This window comes from Crocuta crocuta, unplaced genomic scaffold (assembly GCF_008692635.1).
Source record: "Crocuta crocuta isolate KB4526 unplaced genomic scaffold, BGI_CrCroc_1.0 scaffold303, whole genome shotgun sequence".
NCBI classification, from domain to species: Eukaryota; Metazoa; Chordata; class Mammalia; order Carnivora; family Hyaenidae; genus Crocuta; species Crocuta crocuta.
Window position 1 is genome coordinate 1323088 of NW_027528276.1, and position 18164 is coordinate 1341251.

The 18164-nt window shown below is 58.9% G+C and overlaps 2 protein-coding genes across 2 annotated transcripts in view; one reads left to right on the forward strand and one right to left on the reverse strand.

The window, feature by feature from the left end:
* ADPRS (ADP-ribosylserine hydrolase) overlaps positions 1 to 6327 on the forward strand; it is a 7281-nt gene extending 954 nt beyond the window's left edge. The window contains exons 3-8 of the mRNA XM_077753190.1: positions 3 to 120; positions 2900 to 2996; positions 3264 to 3471; positions 3574 to 3758; positions 4729 to 4829; positions 5944 to 6327. Coding sequence (XP_077609316.1) covers positions 3 to 120; positions 2900 to 2996; positions 3264 to 3471; positions 3574 to 3758; positions 4729 to 4829; positions 5944 to 6236 — 1002 coding nt within the window. The 3' untranslated portion in view covers positions 6237 to 6327. The remainder of the gene's footprint in view (positions 1 to 2; positions 121 to 2899; positions 2997 to 3263; positions 3472 to 3573; positions 3759 to 4728; positions 4830 to 5943) is intronic.
* Positions 6328 to 7996: 1669 nt separating this feature from the next.
* Positions 7997 to 18164, reverse strand: part of COL8A2 (collagen type VIII alpha 2 chain) — a 22134-nt gene continuing 11966 nt past the window's right edge. The window contains exons 3-4 of the mRNA XM_077753114.1: positions 12759 to 12973; positions 7997 to 12208 (exon numbers count right to left, since the gene is read on the reverse strand). Of these exons, the coding sequence (XP_077609240.1) occupies positions 10290 to 12208; positions 12759 to 12957 (2118 nt within the window). The 5' untranslated portion in view covers positions 12958 to 12973 and the 3' untranslated portion in view covers positions 7997 to 10289. The remainder of the gene's footprint in view (positions 12209 to 12758; positions 12974 to 18164) is intronic.

Below are 18164 nucleotides of genomic sequence, written 5' to 3' on the forward strand. Positions count from 1 at the left end.
AGCTTGGGGACTGCGTGGGCTCCGTGTACGAGGCGCACGATACCGTCACTCTGACGTCAGTCCTGCGTCACGTCCAGAGCCTGGAGCCGGACCCGGGCTCGCCGGGGAGCGCGCGGACAGGTGGGCGGGGCCGGGTGCACGTGAGGCCGCGGAGGCCGGGGGTCCGCGGGGTCCTCGGGCCGGGAGGGACGGGGATCGGAGGTAAGGCCACGCGGGTCTGGATGAGCCGCAGGCCGCTCGGACTCAGCGCGTCGGCATTCGAGGCCCAGCTTCGCACGTCTCGCCCCAGATCGCGGTCTGGCAGCACCATCCTTTCTGCCTTGCAAGCCGGAAACCCAGGTGTTTTCCTGCATTGCGCCTTGTCCAGTGTCCACGCCGCTGCCGATTTTGCCCGTTCTACCCAGTTCTCCCGAATCACATTCTCCAGCCATCAGGGAGCGTTCTCGGAAACACATGTGACGGGGGCGTCTGCCGCAGGAAGCTCTCTAGGGATCTCCCCTTACCCTCAGAATAGAACCAGATTCTGTAGCGTGCCCTACCGAGCCGGCCCTCGCCTGACTCTCCAGTGTTACCTTCTACCGCCCTTGGCCTTGCGTTCCGCCCTCAGCTCCTCTCACCCCAGCTTGCTGTAGCCCAGGCGTCGGCAGTGCTGCGCCACGTGTATCAAGTCTGGCTCGCCTCCACTGCTCTCCTTGTGCTCTCAGGTCCTCGCCCAGGCCTCTGACCAGCATCAGGTCTGAGGTCAAGGGGAGGATGGTTTTCGGAGAGCATGTAGAATAGTAAGCAAAAGGGGTCATACTCAGAACCCTGAAGGAGCAAAAGGAACTAGAGAGAGAAACGGCTTGATGGGACTTGAAGCGGGGGGCATGGGTGTCAGCAGTACCCCCGGAGAATTGCATGACACTAGTCAGTAGTGTCATGCTACAGAGAGGTTCAGAAGAACGAAGTCTGGTTTCGAAAAGCATTTTCAGTAGATGGGGAGCCTGGGTGGCTTAGTTGGTTAAGCGTCCAACTTGAGAGTTTGTGGGTTGGAGGCCCGCGTCCGGCTCTGTGCTGACAGCTCAGAGCCTGGAGCCTGCTTCAGATTCTGTGTCTCCCTCCCTCTCTGACCCTCTCTGGCTTGTTTTCTCTGTCTATGTCTGTCTCTCTCTGTGAGAAATAAAAAAATAAACATTAAAAAGAAAGCATTTTCAGTAGAACGTTGAAACCCGGAAGTTAGATTTCAGGGGGTTTAGGAAGAAGTAGAGGAAGAAATAGAGTGAGGTCTGGAATGATGGGAAACAGCCAGGAGCCATGGTTGAGGTGAAGATACGATGGAGGGAAGGTTTCGCATTTCATCTTTGGTTTGATGCTAAGATGAAGGGAAAACATTTTAGGTTGGCAGGTGTTTTAGGACCTTTTGGATGCAAGTAGCGGAAAACTCAGAACCACCTAAGCGAGAAGAGAATTCATTGGGTGACATAACTGCGAAGTCCAGAGGTAGGTCTGGCTTCGTGCAGAGCTGAAATCCAGGAGCTCAAGTCACGTCCTCAAGACCCAGCTCCTCTCATTCAGATCCACATTCTTCCGCGTTGGCTTCGCTCGCTCTGGCCGACCCTCCCCGTGGGGTGCCCTCAGCAGCCCTAGCAGAGGAAGAGTCTGTCTGCAGCAGCCCCAGCAGACGTCCCAGACTGCGTCTTCTTGGTCTGGCTTGGCCCTCTTTCCATCCCTGAACAAAGGCGTAGGGTGTGCTGTTTGAGGAGGCTACTGGTGGGGTGAACCTTCTACCCGAATCAAGCGGACTGAGGATGGTAGAGAAGTGGGTCCCTGAGGAAGGGAAGGGCGCAGGAACCACACAAAGGGAGAATGGGTGTTGCTGTGCCACACAGGGAGGGGTTGAGGGGCCAGGAGAGAAGGGGAAGAACGAGTCCCCTGAGGGGCTGGGCTGGGTGGACGAGAAGAGAGACTCACTTGGTCAAGGGGTAACGAAAGAGTGTGGCTGTGGGCAAGAAGCCTGTTGACCGTTCTTCCTTGTGAAGCCAGGATGGGAGCCTCCTAAGAGCAAAGAGGAGAAAGTGAGGCGGGGGGGGCTTGCGATACACAGAGAGGAGTGGGGCTGGGGGCTCACAAGGAAGTGTGCTTCCTTCTCTGTAGCCCTCTGCCTGCAGTATAACCAAGTCCCAGTCCCTTGCTGGCTCACAGCCTACTTGGGACATCTTCATATAACCAGTGTTGCTGAGTCAGATGTGCCAGAGCAGTGCTCCCGGCACCAGCACCGAAGGGGAGGAGGAGGAGGTGGTGGAGGAGCGGGGCGGGTGGAGGGAGGCTCGGCCGGGGCCCCAGAGTTGGCCCTGGGGCTCTGGAGGGGTGCAGTGGGATGTAAGAGAGATGCGGAGGGAAGGGGGCTACAGGGAAGGGATGCCAAGGCAGTGAATCTGGCTTAATCCTGAAAGCGACAGACAGGCATTTTGAGCAGGAGAGTGAGTTGAAGAAAGTGATGGTCTGCTTTGAGAAAGAATTTTCTGGCTGCACGTATAGGCTGGGTTGGAGGGTGGGGTTGGAGCAGGAGAGCTACAGTCAGGGCAGGTGGGAGCGAGCAGATTTTCCTTGAGAAGTCAGCAGGTCATAACTGACTCAGAATAAGCAATTGCTGAAAATCCCAGGGCCTGCAGCTCAGGAAACTGGGTGGGAGTGAGAGACTTACTTCTGGCATCTTAGAACTGGCAAATAAGAGTGGGCGGCCAGGGGCGCCTGGCTCAGTCAGTAGAGTATGCGACTCTTGATCTTGGGGTCATGACTTTAAGCCCCACACTGGACGTAGAGCTTACTTTAAAAGGGGGGTGGAGCGGGCAGGAGGCCAAAGCCACCACCTTCGACCCCTGCAGTGTGGTCTCACCCCCACCCCGCCCTGTCCCTGCAGAAGCATTGTACTACACAGACGACACAGCCATGGCCAGGGCCCTCGTGCAGTCTCTGCTGGCCAAGGAGGCCTTCGACGAGGTGGACATGGCTCACAGGTGAGAGGGCAGAGCCCAGGGTGAGGCAACGCAGGTGGGCAGAATAACTGTGCTGCTTGACCAGAGCAGTGTCGTCCGTGCATGCTGGGTCCCCACCTGAGCAGGACGCTGTGATGCTGCCGCGCCTTCCCAAGCCAGAGGTGACAGCCCTGCTGGGACAGGCACCTCGGGTCCCTAATGCCTCCTCTTTTCCTGGCAGCTGGAGTTCTCTCCCAGCCCTGACAGGCATCGTTTCATTCCTCATCCCGTCTCCATTCCGTCCCCTAGATTTGCTCAGGAGTACAAGAAAGACCCTGACCGGGGCTACGGCGCCGGAGTGGTCACTGTCTTCAAGAAGCTCCTGAGCCCCAAGTGCCGTGACGTCTTCGAGCCTGCCCGGGCCCAGTTTAATGGGAAAGGCTCCTACGGCAACGGGGGTGCCATGCGGGTGGCCGGCATCTCGCTGGCCTACAGCAGCGTCCAGGACGTGCAGAAGGTAATCCAGGCGGGCTGGCTGCCGGGCTCTCCCCCGCCACCCCTCTTCTCTGCAGGTCTGGTTCTGTGACAGCGTCTTTTGCCTCTGCTGCCTCTGCCCTAGTTTGCCCGGCTCTCGGCACAGCTGACACACGCCTCCTCCCTGGGCTACAATGGTGCCATCCTGCAGGCCTTGGCCGTGCACCTGGCTTTGCAGGGGGAGTCATCCAGTGAGCACTTCCTCCAGCAACTCCTGGGCCACATGGAAGAGCTGGAGAGTGACGCCCAGTCTGTCTCGGATGCCAGGGAGTGAGTATATGGGGTGGAGGCCGGCTGGATATTTACGGGTGTGCGTGCGTGGCGGGGTCCTCTGGCATGGCCATGGTTTTAAGTTCATTTATTTATTTTAAGAGAGAGAGGAGAGAGCGCGCACAGTCGTATGTGCGAGCAGGAGGGAGAGAGAATCCCAAGCAGGTTTTGAGCTGTCAGCGCAGAGCCCAACACAGGGCTTGATCTCATGGATCGTGAGATCATGACCTGAGCCAAAATCAAGAGTCAGACGCTGGGGCGCCTGGGTGGCCTAGGCAGTTAAGCATCCGGCTCTTGATTTCGGCTCAGGTCATGATCTCACAGTTTGTGAGGTCGAGCCCTACGTTGGGCTCTGCGCTGATATCGTGGGTCCTACTTGGGATTCTCTCTCTCCCTCTCTCTCTGCCCCTCCCCTGCTCATGCTCTCTTTCTCACTCTCTCTCAAAATAAATAAATATTTTTTTAAATCCTCACATACTTAAAAAAGAGGGGCGCCTGGGTGGTTCATTCGGTTAGGCGTCCCACTTCAGCTCAGGCCATGATCTCAAGGTTCACGAGTTTGAGCCCCACATTGGGCTCACTGCTGTCAGCGCAGAGCCTGCTTCAGTTCTCTGTCTCCCTCTCTCTCTGCCCCTCCACCACCTCCTCCCTCTCAATCTTTCTGAATAAACATTAAAAAAAAAAAAAAAGAATTGGATGCTTAACCAACTGAGCCACCCAGGCGCCCCTGAAACCTCCCTTCTTTAATTGCAGATTCTTAGGAGGGGTGGGAAGAGCCCCTTTGCCTTGACTCTGCTTCGAGGCTCTTAGAATACCAGAGGAATAAAAAAGACCCACTTCTTGTCAGAAATCTGTGCTGGGTGTCAGCCTGATCACATCCTGCCTTGCCCTCCCACACCCCTTCCCCTGCCTTCCATCTCTACCCTCCTCCTGGCTCCGGCCTCACTGAAATCTCACCCCTGCCCCACAGGTTGGGCATGGAAGAACGTCCCTACTCCAGCCGACTGAAGAAGATCGGAGCCCTTCTAGAGCAGGACTCCGTGTCCAGAGAGGAGGTGGTGTCTGAGCTAGGTGGGTAGGCCCCCCACTGCATCCGTCATCCTCACGGCTAGGCCTGGTCGTGGGGCAAGACGGGACCCTGGCGGCGTGCCCGCGCTCGTGGTTTTGCCTGGGGCTGCTGTGACAGCAGAGCCGGCTCTGTGCAGGCCCCATGTGGGGTTGTAAGCACAGCACCTTCCTGCTCTGGGGCTCCTCTAGGGCCGTAGCAGCTTCAGCCTTACAGATAAATGTCCCCAGAAATGGCAGGTGGCTACTGGTTTGGACAGTGGGTGTTGATAACCAATGCTTCCTTACACGGCACTCGCCCTGTGTTCTGGGCACCGTGCAGGACTTCACCTGTGGCCCTGTGAAAGTCTCTGACTTCATTCCCTCTCTGCCTGAGGTGTCAAATCCCAGAAACAGGAATCTTAGCCATTAGGGAACTTTCTTTTTTTTTTTTTTTTTTTTAACAAGGGTTTCTTTTTTTTTTTTTTAACTTTTTTTTTTTAATGTTTTATTTATCTCTGAGAGAGAGAAAGAGAGACATCGTGAGGAGGGGAGGGTCAGAGAGAGCAGGAGATACAGAATCTGAAGACAGGCTCCAGGCTCTGAGCTAGCCGTCAGCACAGAGCCCAGCGCGGGGCTCGAACCCACGAACCGTGAGATCATGACCTGAGCCGAAGTCGGATGCTTAACTGAGCCACCCAGGCGCCCCTCTTTTTTTTTTTTTTAATGTTTTTTATTTATTTCTGAGAGAGAGGAGAGAGAGAGAAAGAGCGTGAGCAGGGGATGGTCAGAGAGAAAGGGAGATACAGAATCTGAAACAGGCTCCAGGCTCTGAGCTGGCTGTCAGCACAGAGCCGGAGGCGGGCCTCGAACCCATGAACCGGGAGATCATGACCTGAGCCTAAGTCAGACCCTTAACTGACTGAGCCACCCATGTTCCCCATGGGAACTTTCCTGATCCCATGGCTAGCAGGAGGGAGAGCCAGAATTTGAGCCTGGGTAGTCTAATTCTAGAGCCCATGGTCTGAATCACGGCCCGGCTTGAAGCTGAGAGTATTTGCTTGGGGTGAGTGACCAGAAGAAGCCTGGAGACATAGAGAGGGGGTGAGTGCCATGTCTCCATACGTTGGCTTCCCTACAGGGAATGGCATTGCTGCCTTTGAATCTGTGCCCACTGCCATCTACTGCTTCCTGCGCTGCATGGAGCCTGACCCCGAGATTCCCTCTGCTTTCAACAGTCTCCAAAGGACTCTTATCTACTCCATCTCCCTGGGGGGCGACACAGACACCATTGCCACCATGGCTGGGGCCATTGCCGGGGCCTACTATGGGATGGAACAGGTGCCAGAGAGCTGGCAGCAAAGCTGCGAGGGCTACGAGGAGACAGACGTCCTGGCCCAGAGCCTGCACCGGCTCTTCCAGAAGAGTCTGTGAGGGCCACAGCTGCTGGGCCTCCGCTGTGTCCAGCAGGACCAACTACAGTTCAGATTGGAAACCCAGAGGCTCCCCAGGGGCGCGGGTGGCTGCCTCCATCATCCTGCCCTGTGGGCAGAGCACACCGCTGGGGTGGGGCCTCTGGGGGAGGTCACAGCACCATGAGCATGGGGGGGCCGGTGCCTCCACGAAGCCCGGGCTCCGGCTCCCTGCAGAGCCTCAGGCAAGCCTGGCACCTTGGGCACGTGGGAGGGATCCAGGCAGCTCTGATCTTGGAAGGGTATTTGTGGCATTTTCCTTTATTATCTAAGACATGGGGTTGGGAGGGGGCCAGAAATGATGAGCAATAGCATCATTTCTCTGTGTTGGGATTTAGCCAGTTTCCCAGAGAACACGTCTTTGGGCCGAGCCCCGGGCAGTGAGTTTACAGGGTCGGGAAGCCCGCACTTGGGCCCAGCTGATGTAGATGCCTGGCCCTCGACTGCCATGGGGCTTAGTAACCGCTTCCAGCAGAACTCCCAGCAATAAACAGTTGTTGGTAAATCCTGCCACTGGTTGCCAAATCTCTCCTGTGCCCTGAATGGATTCTCTTCCACCCCACCCTTGACCTTCTCAAGCCCGGTGCCTCTTTATCGGCTCTGCCAGGAGCCAGGAACACAAGGCTGCTGGGGTGTCAGGCAGGCCCCCCCAGTTCTTCCTGTGGGCTGCACGGCCGTTCGGCCAGAAAGGGCAGAGGGGGCATGGTTTGGTCCTGTGGTCAGAGTGGCCCAGGCAGTGGGCAAAACAGGCCAGATGTCCGTGGTCTCAGAGCCTGACTTCTCCATGGGTTGCTCCCCAAGCAGGACCCAAGAACAGGACGCCTGTAGGAGGCTGCACAGGGCACCCTCTCCCACCGGACGGCCAGCCATGGGGCGAGGAGGGCGCGTCATGCCTGTGCCCTGCGTGGACGGAAGGCCGTGTGCTTCATTCTGTACCTCAGGCCCCGGTCAAAGGCCCTGGCTTGAGAGACCGTTCTGTACACCATTTTGAGGAAAGGAAAATTAAAACGGAGACGACCTCCCCCCTTAAACTTTCAGGGATATTCTCAGAGTACCTTTCCAGCCTCAGTGGAGAGAGAAGCACGCCCAGCTTTGCGGCTAGCCTGAGGTTCAAGGCCTGGTGAGCAGGTCTGCTTTGAGCCAGGAGGGTGTCCTGCCAGGCCAGGCCAAACCACAGGCCTTTCCAGGGCTTGGATTGTTTCCGGTTTGCTGCCCCCATCCCTTGAGCCGGGGACAGATGCCTGGTGCTGAGCATGGGAAGCTGTGGGCAGGCACTTCCAGTCCAGGACAGCACCTCCAGTCGTGCCTTTAGCAAGGGGCCTGGCATGGGCCCCACCCTCAGGGTCAAAGATTCATGAGTTCATTCATAATTTTTATCAGATGTTGAAACTTGGTCCTTGGGATCCTGAGCCTGCCCTCCTGCTCCAGCACCCCTGAGAGCTTGCCGGAATGTTCTAGGGAAGCTCGAACCATCTCCCCCAGCTCCAGGCCCAGTCACTGCCTTGCCTTGGTTGCTTCAAATGCCTCTTGGCGTTTACTTGGTGCAGAGCCTTGGCAGCTTAGGAGCATCGAGCATTTGTGCCGTGGTGGCGACAGAGCCTGGGGCCGGGGGCCTAGGGAGGAGGCGCCGAGCAGGAGCCTCAGAGCGCTTCCTGGATGCCCCGTGAAATCCAGAGGCTTGAGAGGCCTCCCCATCAACGCCAGTTCCTGCACAGCGCTGTCTTATACAACAGGTTTTATTGAGGTGTGTCAATACAGTCAATGCTGCTGTTTTTCTTTTCAAAGATAAGTCCCATGCTTTTGGGGTTGTGGGGTTTTTTTTGATTCCCAAGTGCATTTTTTCCCGAATTTTCTGTGACACAGGGCACATAATAGGTATGTAGAGAACTAAGCTTCCTATACCAAGTTAGAAATGAAATCACTAATGAAAATACTTAAATCTTAATCTTAAAAAAAAAAAAAGAAACCTAGGAATCAGAATATAAAAATGCACCAAGGTACTGTAGTTTTCATAGTTAAAACTTGGCATCATTTATCAAAGCTGGTCATTTAAGTGGACACCTGGAACTAAAATCCCACAGACGTTTCAGAAACACCAGCCACCCCTCCCCAAAGGCTTCAGGAATGACATTTAGCAGAAGCTCAGTTCTATGAAATAGCTTTTTCTGCCTCCCCCAGTGCCCTTCTTAGTCCCCTGAGCTCCCCTTGAGGGCTGGTGAGTTTCTGCCCATTAGAACCCCTCCCTGACTGGTCAGGTGGTGGTGGCTTCTGCCCAGGAAGGAGGCTGAGCAGGGGACCCCACCAAGCTTGGTTTGAGACTCCTTCTCTTGGGCATCGGGAATCAAGAAATCCACCGTGAACCCCAGCCAAAACCTGTTAAAGTGTCACTTGGCAGCTTTGGGTTTTGCTCCTTTTGAAAGACAAAGCAAGCAGTCAAATGGCCTACTTTGTTGGGAGAAGTGGGTCAGGGAGGGAGGCCTGGCGAGGGGCCCAGGGGACCGCAGCCCAGTGAGCCAGCAGTCAGCCACCGCCCTCCCGTTTTCAGCATGGACAGTCTGGTGCTGGCCAGAACTGGAGCAATGTGAGACCACACTGGGTGACCCAGGTTCACTCGGTACAGAGAAATGGGCCGGCCTGGGGAGGGCTGACAGAGACGCCCAGAGCCACCAGGGCAAGTGGCCAGCTTTGCCCCAGCACTAATCTCTGCTTTATCTACTGAGCTTGAACTAGGGGGTGGGAGAGGATCTTGCCTGTTTCCTGCAGGTGGGGGCTCTGCTTGGGGAAAACGGCAGGAACATCCAGTCAACTCATTCCAAAGGGGCCTATTGGCACCCTTTTTCTCAGAGCCTCAGCCTTCTGGGCCCTAATCCTACTTAGAACGGGAAATTGGAACCAGAGGGTGGAAGGAGAGGAAGCCCCTTCAGATTAACCCCCTGGTAGACACACATACCCTCCATGCGGTTCTTGTTGAGAAGCAGCAGGCAGGAGCTTTCTTCATCCCCGAGCTTGTGTGTACCTTGTTCTGAGGGCCAAAAAAGAGGCGCTCTGCCTTGGGGACACTCGGGTTGGGGGTGGCAAGGATACCTTACAATTTTGTATGAGAACATCAGCCCTCCCCCAGCAGGTGAAAGGAGAGAACGGGAGGACACTCGTGTTCACCGACGGTCGCTCCTGCCTCGTGCCTGCTACGGCAGCCCCCAAGGGCCTGTGCGGCGGCCCTTAGGCTGAGCAGAGCAGGCTGGGAGCTGGAGATGAATGTGAGGGGCTGCCATCCTGCCCCGGGTCCAGGCCCCTCCTGTCACAAACCGCTGCTCCTGTGGCTGCAGCCGGAGCAGAGAGGGGGCTGGCCCTTCCCGGGAGCCTGCAGGAGGGGCCACGCACCTTGTACAGGCCTGATGCCACAGCATCACCCTGGGGTTGCAGTCCTGGCTCCTGGCACCTCAATGCCCCTCGCCCTTTGCTTTCCCCTGGAAACAAAAACCCTTCAGGGGACCCACCGTCATCTGCCCGAGGTCCCGGGAGAGCTGGAAGAGCCCCAGCCAAGATCCGAAGGTGGCCATGCTTCATTCCTTAATCAGGTGGCATCCGGAGGCCAGCAGGAAGGGCAGGGCTTGGCCTGTGTCTCCCTGGGAAACCGGCACAGGGAGCGCAGGCCCCTCTCAGCTCTGACTCCCGAGAAGCAGCATCCTTCACCGCCCAGCAGAGCCCAGGACTCCCAACGGGGCAGGGGTCTCCGTCAGCTGGGCTGAGCGTCCTGGAGCCCCGCCTGCAATGGGGGTGCAGCCCCAGCACTGCACAGACACTTGGGGGAGAGGAACCCAGGCCAGCCTCTTCCAGGAACCGCCTCAGCCTGCGTGGAGGGAGAAACCGAATCCATCTCCTCGGGCCAAGGCCACGGCCGCCTGTTTCCACGTCTGTTCAGCCTTTGGTTTTTTTTCTTTAAATGGAGGTTCTTGTAACTGAGAATGTCTACCACTAAAGAGGAGAAGGCCAAGGCGGCAGGGCCCCCGTGGTGTTATGTGGGGCAGAGCAAGAACCCTGAAAAGGAGGAGTGGATGTACTCGGTGGAGTAGAGGCCGTTGGCCTGGTCCGACGGCATCTGCACCCAGACCTGGTCGTTGGGCCGCAGCTGGAGCACAGCCCCGCCAGATGCCTGGTCCAGGTAGCCCTTCTTGTATTCATCATAGGTGTATGTGGCTGGCACGTTGTTCTTGTACAGGGCCACCCACACGTTGGTGCCCTTGACGTGCACGTGGTAAGCAAAGTAGTAGACCCCACCCACAGGGCAGGTGAAGATGCCAGTGGCCGGGTTGTAGCCGCTGTGACCATTGTAGAGAGTCCGGTCAAACTTAACAGGCATGCCCGAGGCGGGGAAGGGCGAAGTGAGCACAGCGGTGAAGGCGGGTGTGGCGTGGGCCGACAGCTCGCCCAGCCCGAACTGTGGCTTGCCCCCCTTGCCCAGCACAGCGCCCTCCACACCACCGTTGGGTAGGTGCAGGCCAGCGATGCCAGTCTCATCAAAGGCCCCAGGGGCCCCAGGGGGACCAGGTGGCCCGGGAGGCCCAGGAGGACCAGTGAGTCCTGGGGAACCGGGGACCCCAGGGGGCCCTGTAGGCCCAGCCACTCCGGGTTCCCCCACTTTCCCCTCTCCAGGGGGTCCTGGCAAGCCGGGTTCACCCTTCAGGCCTGGCAGTCCCTGGGGCCCGATAGGACCAGCTGGGCCCTGGAGACCTGGGATTCCTGAGGGGCCCCTCAGGCCGGGCTGCCCAGGAAGCCCCAAGTCACCCTTCTGCCCCAGGGCTCCTGCTACCCCTGGTCCCCCAGGGCGGCCCGTGAAACCCGGCTCACCTTTGGGCCCAGTTGGTCCAGGGGGTCCATGGGCCCCAGGAAGTCCCCTCTCTCCTGGGAGCCCAGGTTTTCCAGCCAGGCCACTAGGCCCCTGGTCACCCCGAATACCAGGCAATCCTGGGGGTCCTCCAGGCCCTGTCTCTCCCTTGGGCCCAGGGGGCCCACGTCTGCCAGGGAGCCCTGCAGACCCTGGAAGTCCTGGGGGGCCCCCAAGGCCTTGCGGGCCCTGCTCCCCCGGCTCTCCATCCTCACCTGGCTCACCCCTGTCCCCCAAGAGTCCTGGGACCCCAGCTGGGCCCCTGTCCCCCTTGGGGCCTGGCAGTCCTGGCACCCCGTAGCCAGTGGGGCCTATCAGGCCAGGGGGGCCCCGGGTTCCTGGTTCCCCTTTGGCCCCTGCTGGGCCCTGCGGCCCTGGTACCCCTGCCGCCCCTGGTATCCCCACACCGTCCACCCCTGGGGGCCCTTTTGGGCCCAGAGGCCCTGGCTCCCCCCTGGGCCCTGGCACTCCGGGAGGCCCCGACTCACCCTTATCTCCAGGGGCCCCAGGAAGCCCATCCAAACCCGGTTTGCCCAAGCCAGCTGGCCCAGGGAGGCCAGGTGGTCCAGGGGCACCTCCCTGCCCTGGGGCCCCAGGTAGCCCTGGCTGGCCCACTCCATTATCCCCCTTGAGGCCTCGATCACCTGGGGGCCCGGGCTCCCCCTGGGGCCCTGGCTCCCCTCCGAATCCTGGGGGACCCGGCACCCCTTGGGGGCCTGGCTTCCCAGGGACGGCAATGCCTGAGGGCCCAGGGAGGCCAGGAGGTCCTGGGGGGCCCCGGAGGCCCTGGTCCCCTCGTATCCCTGGCTCTCCCCGAAGCCCTGGCTGCCCTGGTGGTCCTGCCTTGCCTGGGAGCCCTGGGGGACCAGCCTTGCCCATCCGGGAGAAGCCAGGGGGGCCAGCAGGGCCAGGCTGTCCGTGTAGCCCTGGCTTTCCGGTGCCTGGTTTTCCCGGGAAGCCAGGAGGGCCAGGGGGCCCCCGAGGCCCAGGCTTCCCAGGTGGACCCGGCTCGCCTTTCAGGTCCATTGGCAGCAACGGTAGAGGCATTTCTGAGGGAGAGAGAGAAGGGGGCGGTCAGGGTCCCGGCCAGTGGAGCCGGTGGACCCATCTACCCACACCCTCATGGGGTCCACTGCAACTGCTCACAAAGACCATGCTCCGTCTCCCCTTCCGTCTGTACATGGATGATGGGGTTTAGGGATGGTCCAGTGGCCATCCTGGGGGCTCCTAGCACCCAACCCACCCAGGCCCGGCCTTCCCAAGAGCTTGGGGTGACTTTCGTCCCCGCAAGACCTGGGGGGGGGGGAAGGCCGCCAGGTGGCGCCAGCAGCCCTCCTTAGAAGCAGTCACAGCGGGGTGCCCCTACTTCCGTCCCTCCCCTTCCCCACCCCACCTGAAAACCCCCTCTGCCAGCCGCCCACTTCCGGCCGCTCGGCGGTCGGAGGCCCACCCCCAACCCCCCTAACCGGCGTCGGGAAGAAAAGGGAAGAGGGCAAGGTCTCTGGTGGAGATGGAGAGGCCGTGGCTGGGGGCCGGGGAGCAGCCGGTGGGGGTCAGGAGCTGTCTGAGACCCTGCCTGCGGGGCGGGGAGGCGCTCACCCAGGTACTGGCCCTTGCCCTCGCGGAAGGGCGGCCCCACGGGTCCTTTGTGCATGGGCTGCACGTACTTCACCGGCGCGTATCCCGCTGCCCCGCCGGCCCCGCCTCCGGTGGCCGCCCGCGGTCCGCACCCCAACAGCAGCAGCAGCAGCAGCAGCAGCAGTGGCAGCGGAGACAGGGGCGTCAGGGCCCCCCGCATGGCGTCCGCGGGCGTGCTGCAGGGAGGAACCGAGAGGGGCCATCGAGCCAGCCCCTGGGGTGGTGGCACCAGCCCCAGGGGCTCACAAAAAGATCAGCACGTACATGCTACTCACAAGCAATGCCCAGAGTGCCAGCGTCTGCGGAAGTTACCTGCGACAACTCACAACTCCACCCAGGGCTCTCCATCGGCACCTGGCGAATGGGCCTCTGCCCTGGACGACACTCCCCCAGACCAGCCACTCTGCAGCCAGACACACTTCCAGAGCACCCATGTGACCCCGGCACACCCTGCTAAAAACCCATTATGATAGATAACACCCACTACCATGTGCTGGGCTGGCTCTCTGCCAGGTACTGGGCGGAGTTCTCCAGAGGCAGGAACTCACTTAATGCTCTCAATACTTTAACAAGTTATTAGCACTGTCATCCCCATTTTCCAGATGACAAAACTAAAGCATAAGTCAGCAGAACCAGGGGCTAACTAAGGTCTGTCTGACTTCACATTATGTTGATGGTACCCATGTGGGGCTCCCCTCAGCCTTCAGGACCTTCTGTGGTGCCTGGCACGGCATTCAAGGCCTTTTTAAATCTAGTCTGTTCCTGTGTCTCTGGCCCTATCACCTACCACCCCTTCTCTGCTTCTCTCCACTGGACCTTTGCCCCAGACACCGGGCAGCCTCACACTTCTGGGCCCTTGCTTCTGATGTTTCTCTACCTGTAATGTTCTTTCAGTTTCCTACTCATCCTTCAAGGCCCCTGGGAAGCCATCACCCCTTCCTCTACACAGCTAACCCCTCACTCCTTTGTGTCCTGACCTAACCCTGTCACAGCATTTAGCTCAGCTCTGAGAACAGGGCCCAGGTGAGGAAGAAGCACAGATGAGGACACCCAGCCTGAGCTCTCGAGCTGGAGTTTCCACTCTGCGAACCTCGCCTTCCTCGTGGGCTAAGATATCCGCACAAGAACGCGTACCCAAACGTTCATGGCGACATTCATAACAGCCACGAAGCAGAAACAGCACAGACGTGCATCAGCAGGTGGCACAGCCATACGATAGAATATTATTCAGCAATAAAAACAAGGACGTACTCCTGCTACGTCCCTGCCCCAGTACAGGAAAATCCTGACAGCATCATGCTGAGTGAGGAAGCCAGTCACAAAATCGCATGATTCCATTTATATGAAGTGCCCAGAACAGGTAAATCTAAAGAGACAGAAAGTGGGTCAGTAGTTGCCAGGGCCGGTAGGCAGGGAGAAAGGGAGTGACCAAAATGATGGGTACAGGTTTTCCGTTGGGGATAATGAAAACATTCTAAAATTGACTCTGGTAAAGGCTGCTAACTCTGAATACATCTTTTAAAAAGCATTGACTCAGACACTTTAAATGGGCCAACTGTATGATATGTGAATTCTATCTCAATAAAGATGTTATCTTTATTGTTATTTTAGAGAGAGCGTGCGCACGAGCAGTGGGAAGAGGGGAAGACGAAGAGAGAGAATCTCAAGCAGGCTTCATGCTCAGCGTGGACCCCGATGTGAGGCTCGATCCCACGACCCTGGGATCATGACCTGAGCCGAAACCAAGAGTTGTACGCTCAACCGGCTGAACCACGTAAGTGCGCCAAAGATGTTATTTTAAAACGCTGGGCTAGGGGCGCCTGAGTGGCTTAGTCGGTTAAGCGTCCGACTTTCACTTAGGTCATGATCTCGCGGTTCGTGGGTTCGAGCCCCACGTCGGGCTCTGTGCTGACTGCCAGCTCAGAGCCTGGAGCCTGTTTCAGTCTGTGACTCCCTCTCTCTCTGACCCTCCCCTGCTCACGCTGTCTCTCTCTCTCTCTCCTAAAAATAAATAAAACATTTTAAAAAACAAAAACAAAAAAAAAAACGCTGGGCTAACAGCCCGCTTCTCAGGGCTGCTGTGCTGACTCGCAGTAGACACCCGTCAACACTGGAAGGAGAGACTATCCAGCATTTTGCACACCCGAGGGAAGTCCCACCTCCCTTGCCTCCCTGCCCTGGATTCCCCTCACCCCTAGGGGCCTCTCCACGCATGTGCCTGAGGGCACGAGGGTTTGGTGGTGGGTCATGTACATCCAGGGATGCATGTCGGGAGCAGGGCCCTCCCTGGTGCTGGGCTGAGTCTAGAGGTGCTCACAGAGCTTCACAGGAATGAATGCAGGGCTCGGGAGGCGGCCGGTGAAGGTGCCAGCCCAGCTCTGCCATCTACTGGTTTTATAACCTTGGGCAGGTGGGTCCCTGGAGCTCCCCGGAGCCCAGTCCACCACCTGTGAGGCTCCCCAGCCCAGAGAATCCTCTCAATGAGCCTGGGGCTCACACAGTTATTATCCCCATTTTACAGCTGTAGAAACAGAGGCTCAGACTCTAAGAATGTTGCTCAGGATACAGCCTGTTCTGTCTGCACCATGACTGATGCCAGGACTAAGAGGCTGCAGCTCCAGGCCCGGCCCTCAGGGAGGTCGCACTGATGGAGGCTCCGGCCCTGAGACGCGTGCTCGGCCTGTTTTCCACGTGAGGAAACACGTGCGGCCCGAACCTAAACCCAGGTGCCTCCCCGGAGCCCCAGCCCCTAACCACCCTATCGCCCCACCTCTCTGGCACGAGATAAGGGCCCCTCCCCCTGTGCCGGGCAGGGGCACCCATGCCCACAGCCAGAATGTTCTGCCTAGTGGGTGCGCAGGGGTGTGGGGGAGCAGGCAGAGGGGGCAGAGCTTGTAGCAAGAAGCAGGGGTAGGCAAGGAGGCCACTCTGGCCTGGGTAAGCCAGAGGCCATGGTCATGGCACTGCCCTGGGGGGAGTCAGCACAGCGTTGGTTCTGGGAGCCCTTCCCCTCTTCCGGTGCTGAGCTGAGGCCTCCCTGGGGTGGGGGGTGATGGAGGGTGAGGCAGCCTCGGGCTTAGCCGGAAAGATGCCTAAGGCAAACGACTGTGCGGGAGCACAGGCAGGCAGGGCACCAAGACCAAAGCACCAGGGCACCAGGAGCCCAGGCGGGACCCCCCCCCCCCAAGCCGGCTTCCCATCTTACAACCTCCTTGGCAATGCAGATCTCTGGAAAGCGTCCCTGCCTCACCCCCTGTGGCTCCTTAAACTTGCCCTGTCCCAGCACCTCCTGTGCTCCCTCCACTGGGGGTGACAGGCCTGCTGCAGGAGCCCAGAGCCAATGTCTCCTCTAGAGGGAGCGGGTCGGAGTGAGGGGGTGATGACTCGCTGCAAGCAGACCTCCAGCCTAGTGCTTCCTTCGATGAATGATTTCCTTCCCGGGGCACCCGGGTGGCTAATCTGCTAAGCACGCGACGTGATTTCACCTCAAGGCACGATCTCAGGGTTTGTGGGATCGAGCCCTGCGTCAGGCTCTTCACTGTCAGCATGGAGCCTGCTTGGGATTCTCTCTTCCTTTCTCTCTGCCCCTCCCCACTCGCACTCTACATAAACAAACATTTATAAACAAACAAACAACAAACATGATTTCATTCCCATAGGCCCCTGGAAAGGAGGAGCCTGAAGTTTGGGGAGGGACAGGGGTGCACACCAGGGTGAGAGCGGGCAACCAGGATTTGAGCAGAGGTCTGTGAGGGCTGCCAGAGGGAGGCAGACAGGAGAGGGCAGCCCCTAGACAGACAGACAGACAGGCTCCAGCCTGCCTGTGGGTTTGGGGAGAGAACATCACTCAGCTCCTGGAGGGGAGGCTGGCTTCTGCCAGTCCAGCGGGGGCCGGGGAGTGGAAGGAAGCCCATGGCCTTGAGAAGGGGTGTGCTGAGCCTGCTGGCGGGGCTGCCGAGAGAAATGATGTCCCTGGAGTGGCACATCGCGGCAGTCTTGTGGGACAGACTGCCCCCAACCCAGCCACCATCAGACCCAAGGGTGCCTGGGTGCCTCCGAGCCCCCTGCCTCCTTGCCTGCACCGGCACCCCCTTCCTGCCCCTCAGCCCCTCCCACGCCACAGGCTCCCTGAAGCTCTGTGGCTTCTGAACACTCGAGCCTCCAGACTCTTACTTACCCTTGGACATCCAGGAAGCCTATCGGATGCCCGCCCAGGTCTCGGCTGAGACCTGCGTGCCCAGTCCCAGCTCTGTGTCCCTGTCTGGCTTTTCCACTCTCTGTCCCCACCACATTCTTCCACTCCATGCCCCGCACAGGACTTGGCTGGTGCAGCGACGCTGCATAAAAGCTGGATGAGTTCAAGTCACCGTCAAGTTTAAAGACCATGCCAATAATTCACTCAGTCCTTTCCTCCGACTTTGTACATGTCACACCGCCCTGGCAGCCCCCTCCGCAGGCCAGAGGGGCGCAGGCAGGCCAGATGGGGAAGAAGTGGGAGCGCTCACATTGCCTCAGTCAAAGGCCTTCAGCTAAGAACAGCCTGCGCCCCTCTGGCCGAGAACAGAGGTGTCAAGAAAAGACCAATTCATTGATTCATTCCCTACAGTGTCAGGGCTCAGGGGAGGGCCCTGAGGCTCGAGGCCGGCTCTGCTGTGTGACCTTGGGCAAGCCATCACCCTCTCTGGAAGAAGACAGGAGCCGGGGCAGATGGGAAGAGGCCGGCTGGCAGGGGTGTGAGGTGGGGTGCCTAAGGAGACGCTGATTCAGGGGATTGAGCGGTGGCGGCGGCAGGGTAGACGCGGTGTTTGGACAGCTGCAAGTCCTTAGCGGGGATTTCCCCCTTTTGAACAAATCCCCGTAAAACAGCGTTTTGTCCAAGTCAGCGTTTTGTGGCGGCCTGGGCCTCCTCCCGGGCAGCCAAGGAAGCTGGCTGGCAGTGCGCAGTGCTCCAGGGTCTTTCAGACCAATGCGGGCTGGGGGGAGGACGGGACCCCGGCAGGAAGAAGTGGCACAAGTATTGACCCCTCTCCCCTGGACGAGGCTGCAGGAGGGGAAGCACAATCAGCTAACAGGGACCCTTCCCCACCAGCCCCCTCTCTCAGAGGGTCCGGTCCCAGGGGTGACCAGCAGAGGGGACCCAAGCGATCCCGCGTAGGGTAAAGGCCCGCGCACTCCCCACCCCATTTCACAGATGAGCTACCGGAGGTTCAGATGTAAAGGGGGGCTGAGGGAGAAGGCTCCCCGTGGACCATGCAGGGGTGCGGCTGGTATGGCAGCCCCCGTCCCGGGGTTGGGGCGGAGATGGCGCTTGGCCCTGCACGGCTCCTGCCCTCCAAGCCCCCCACCCCAGACGGGCTGCAGCCCCCG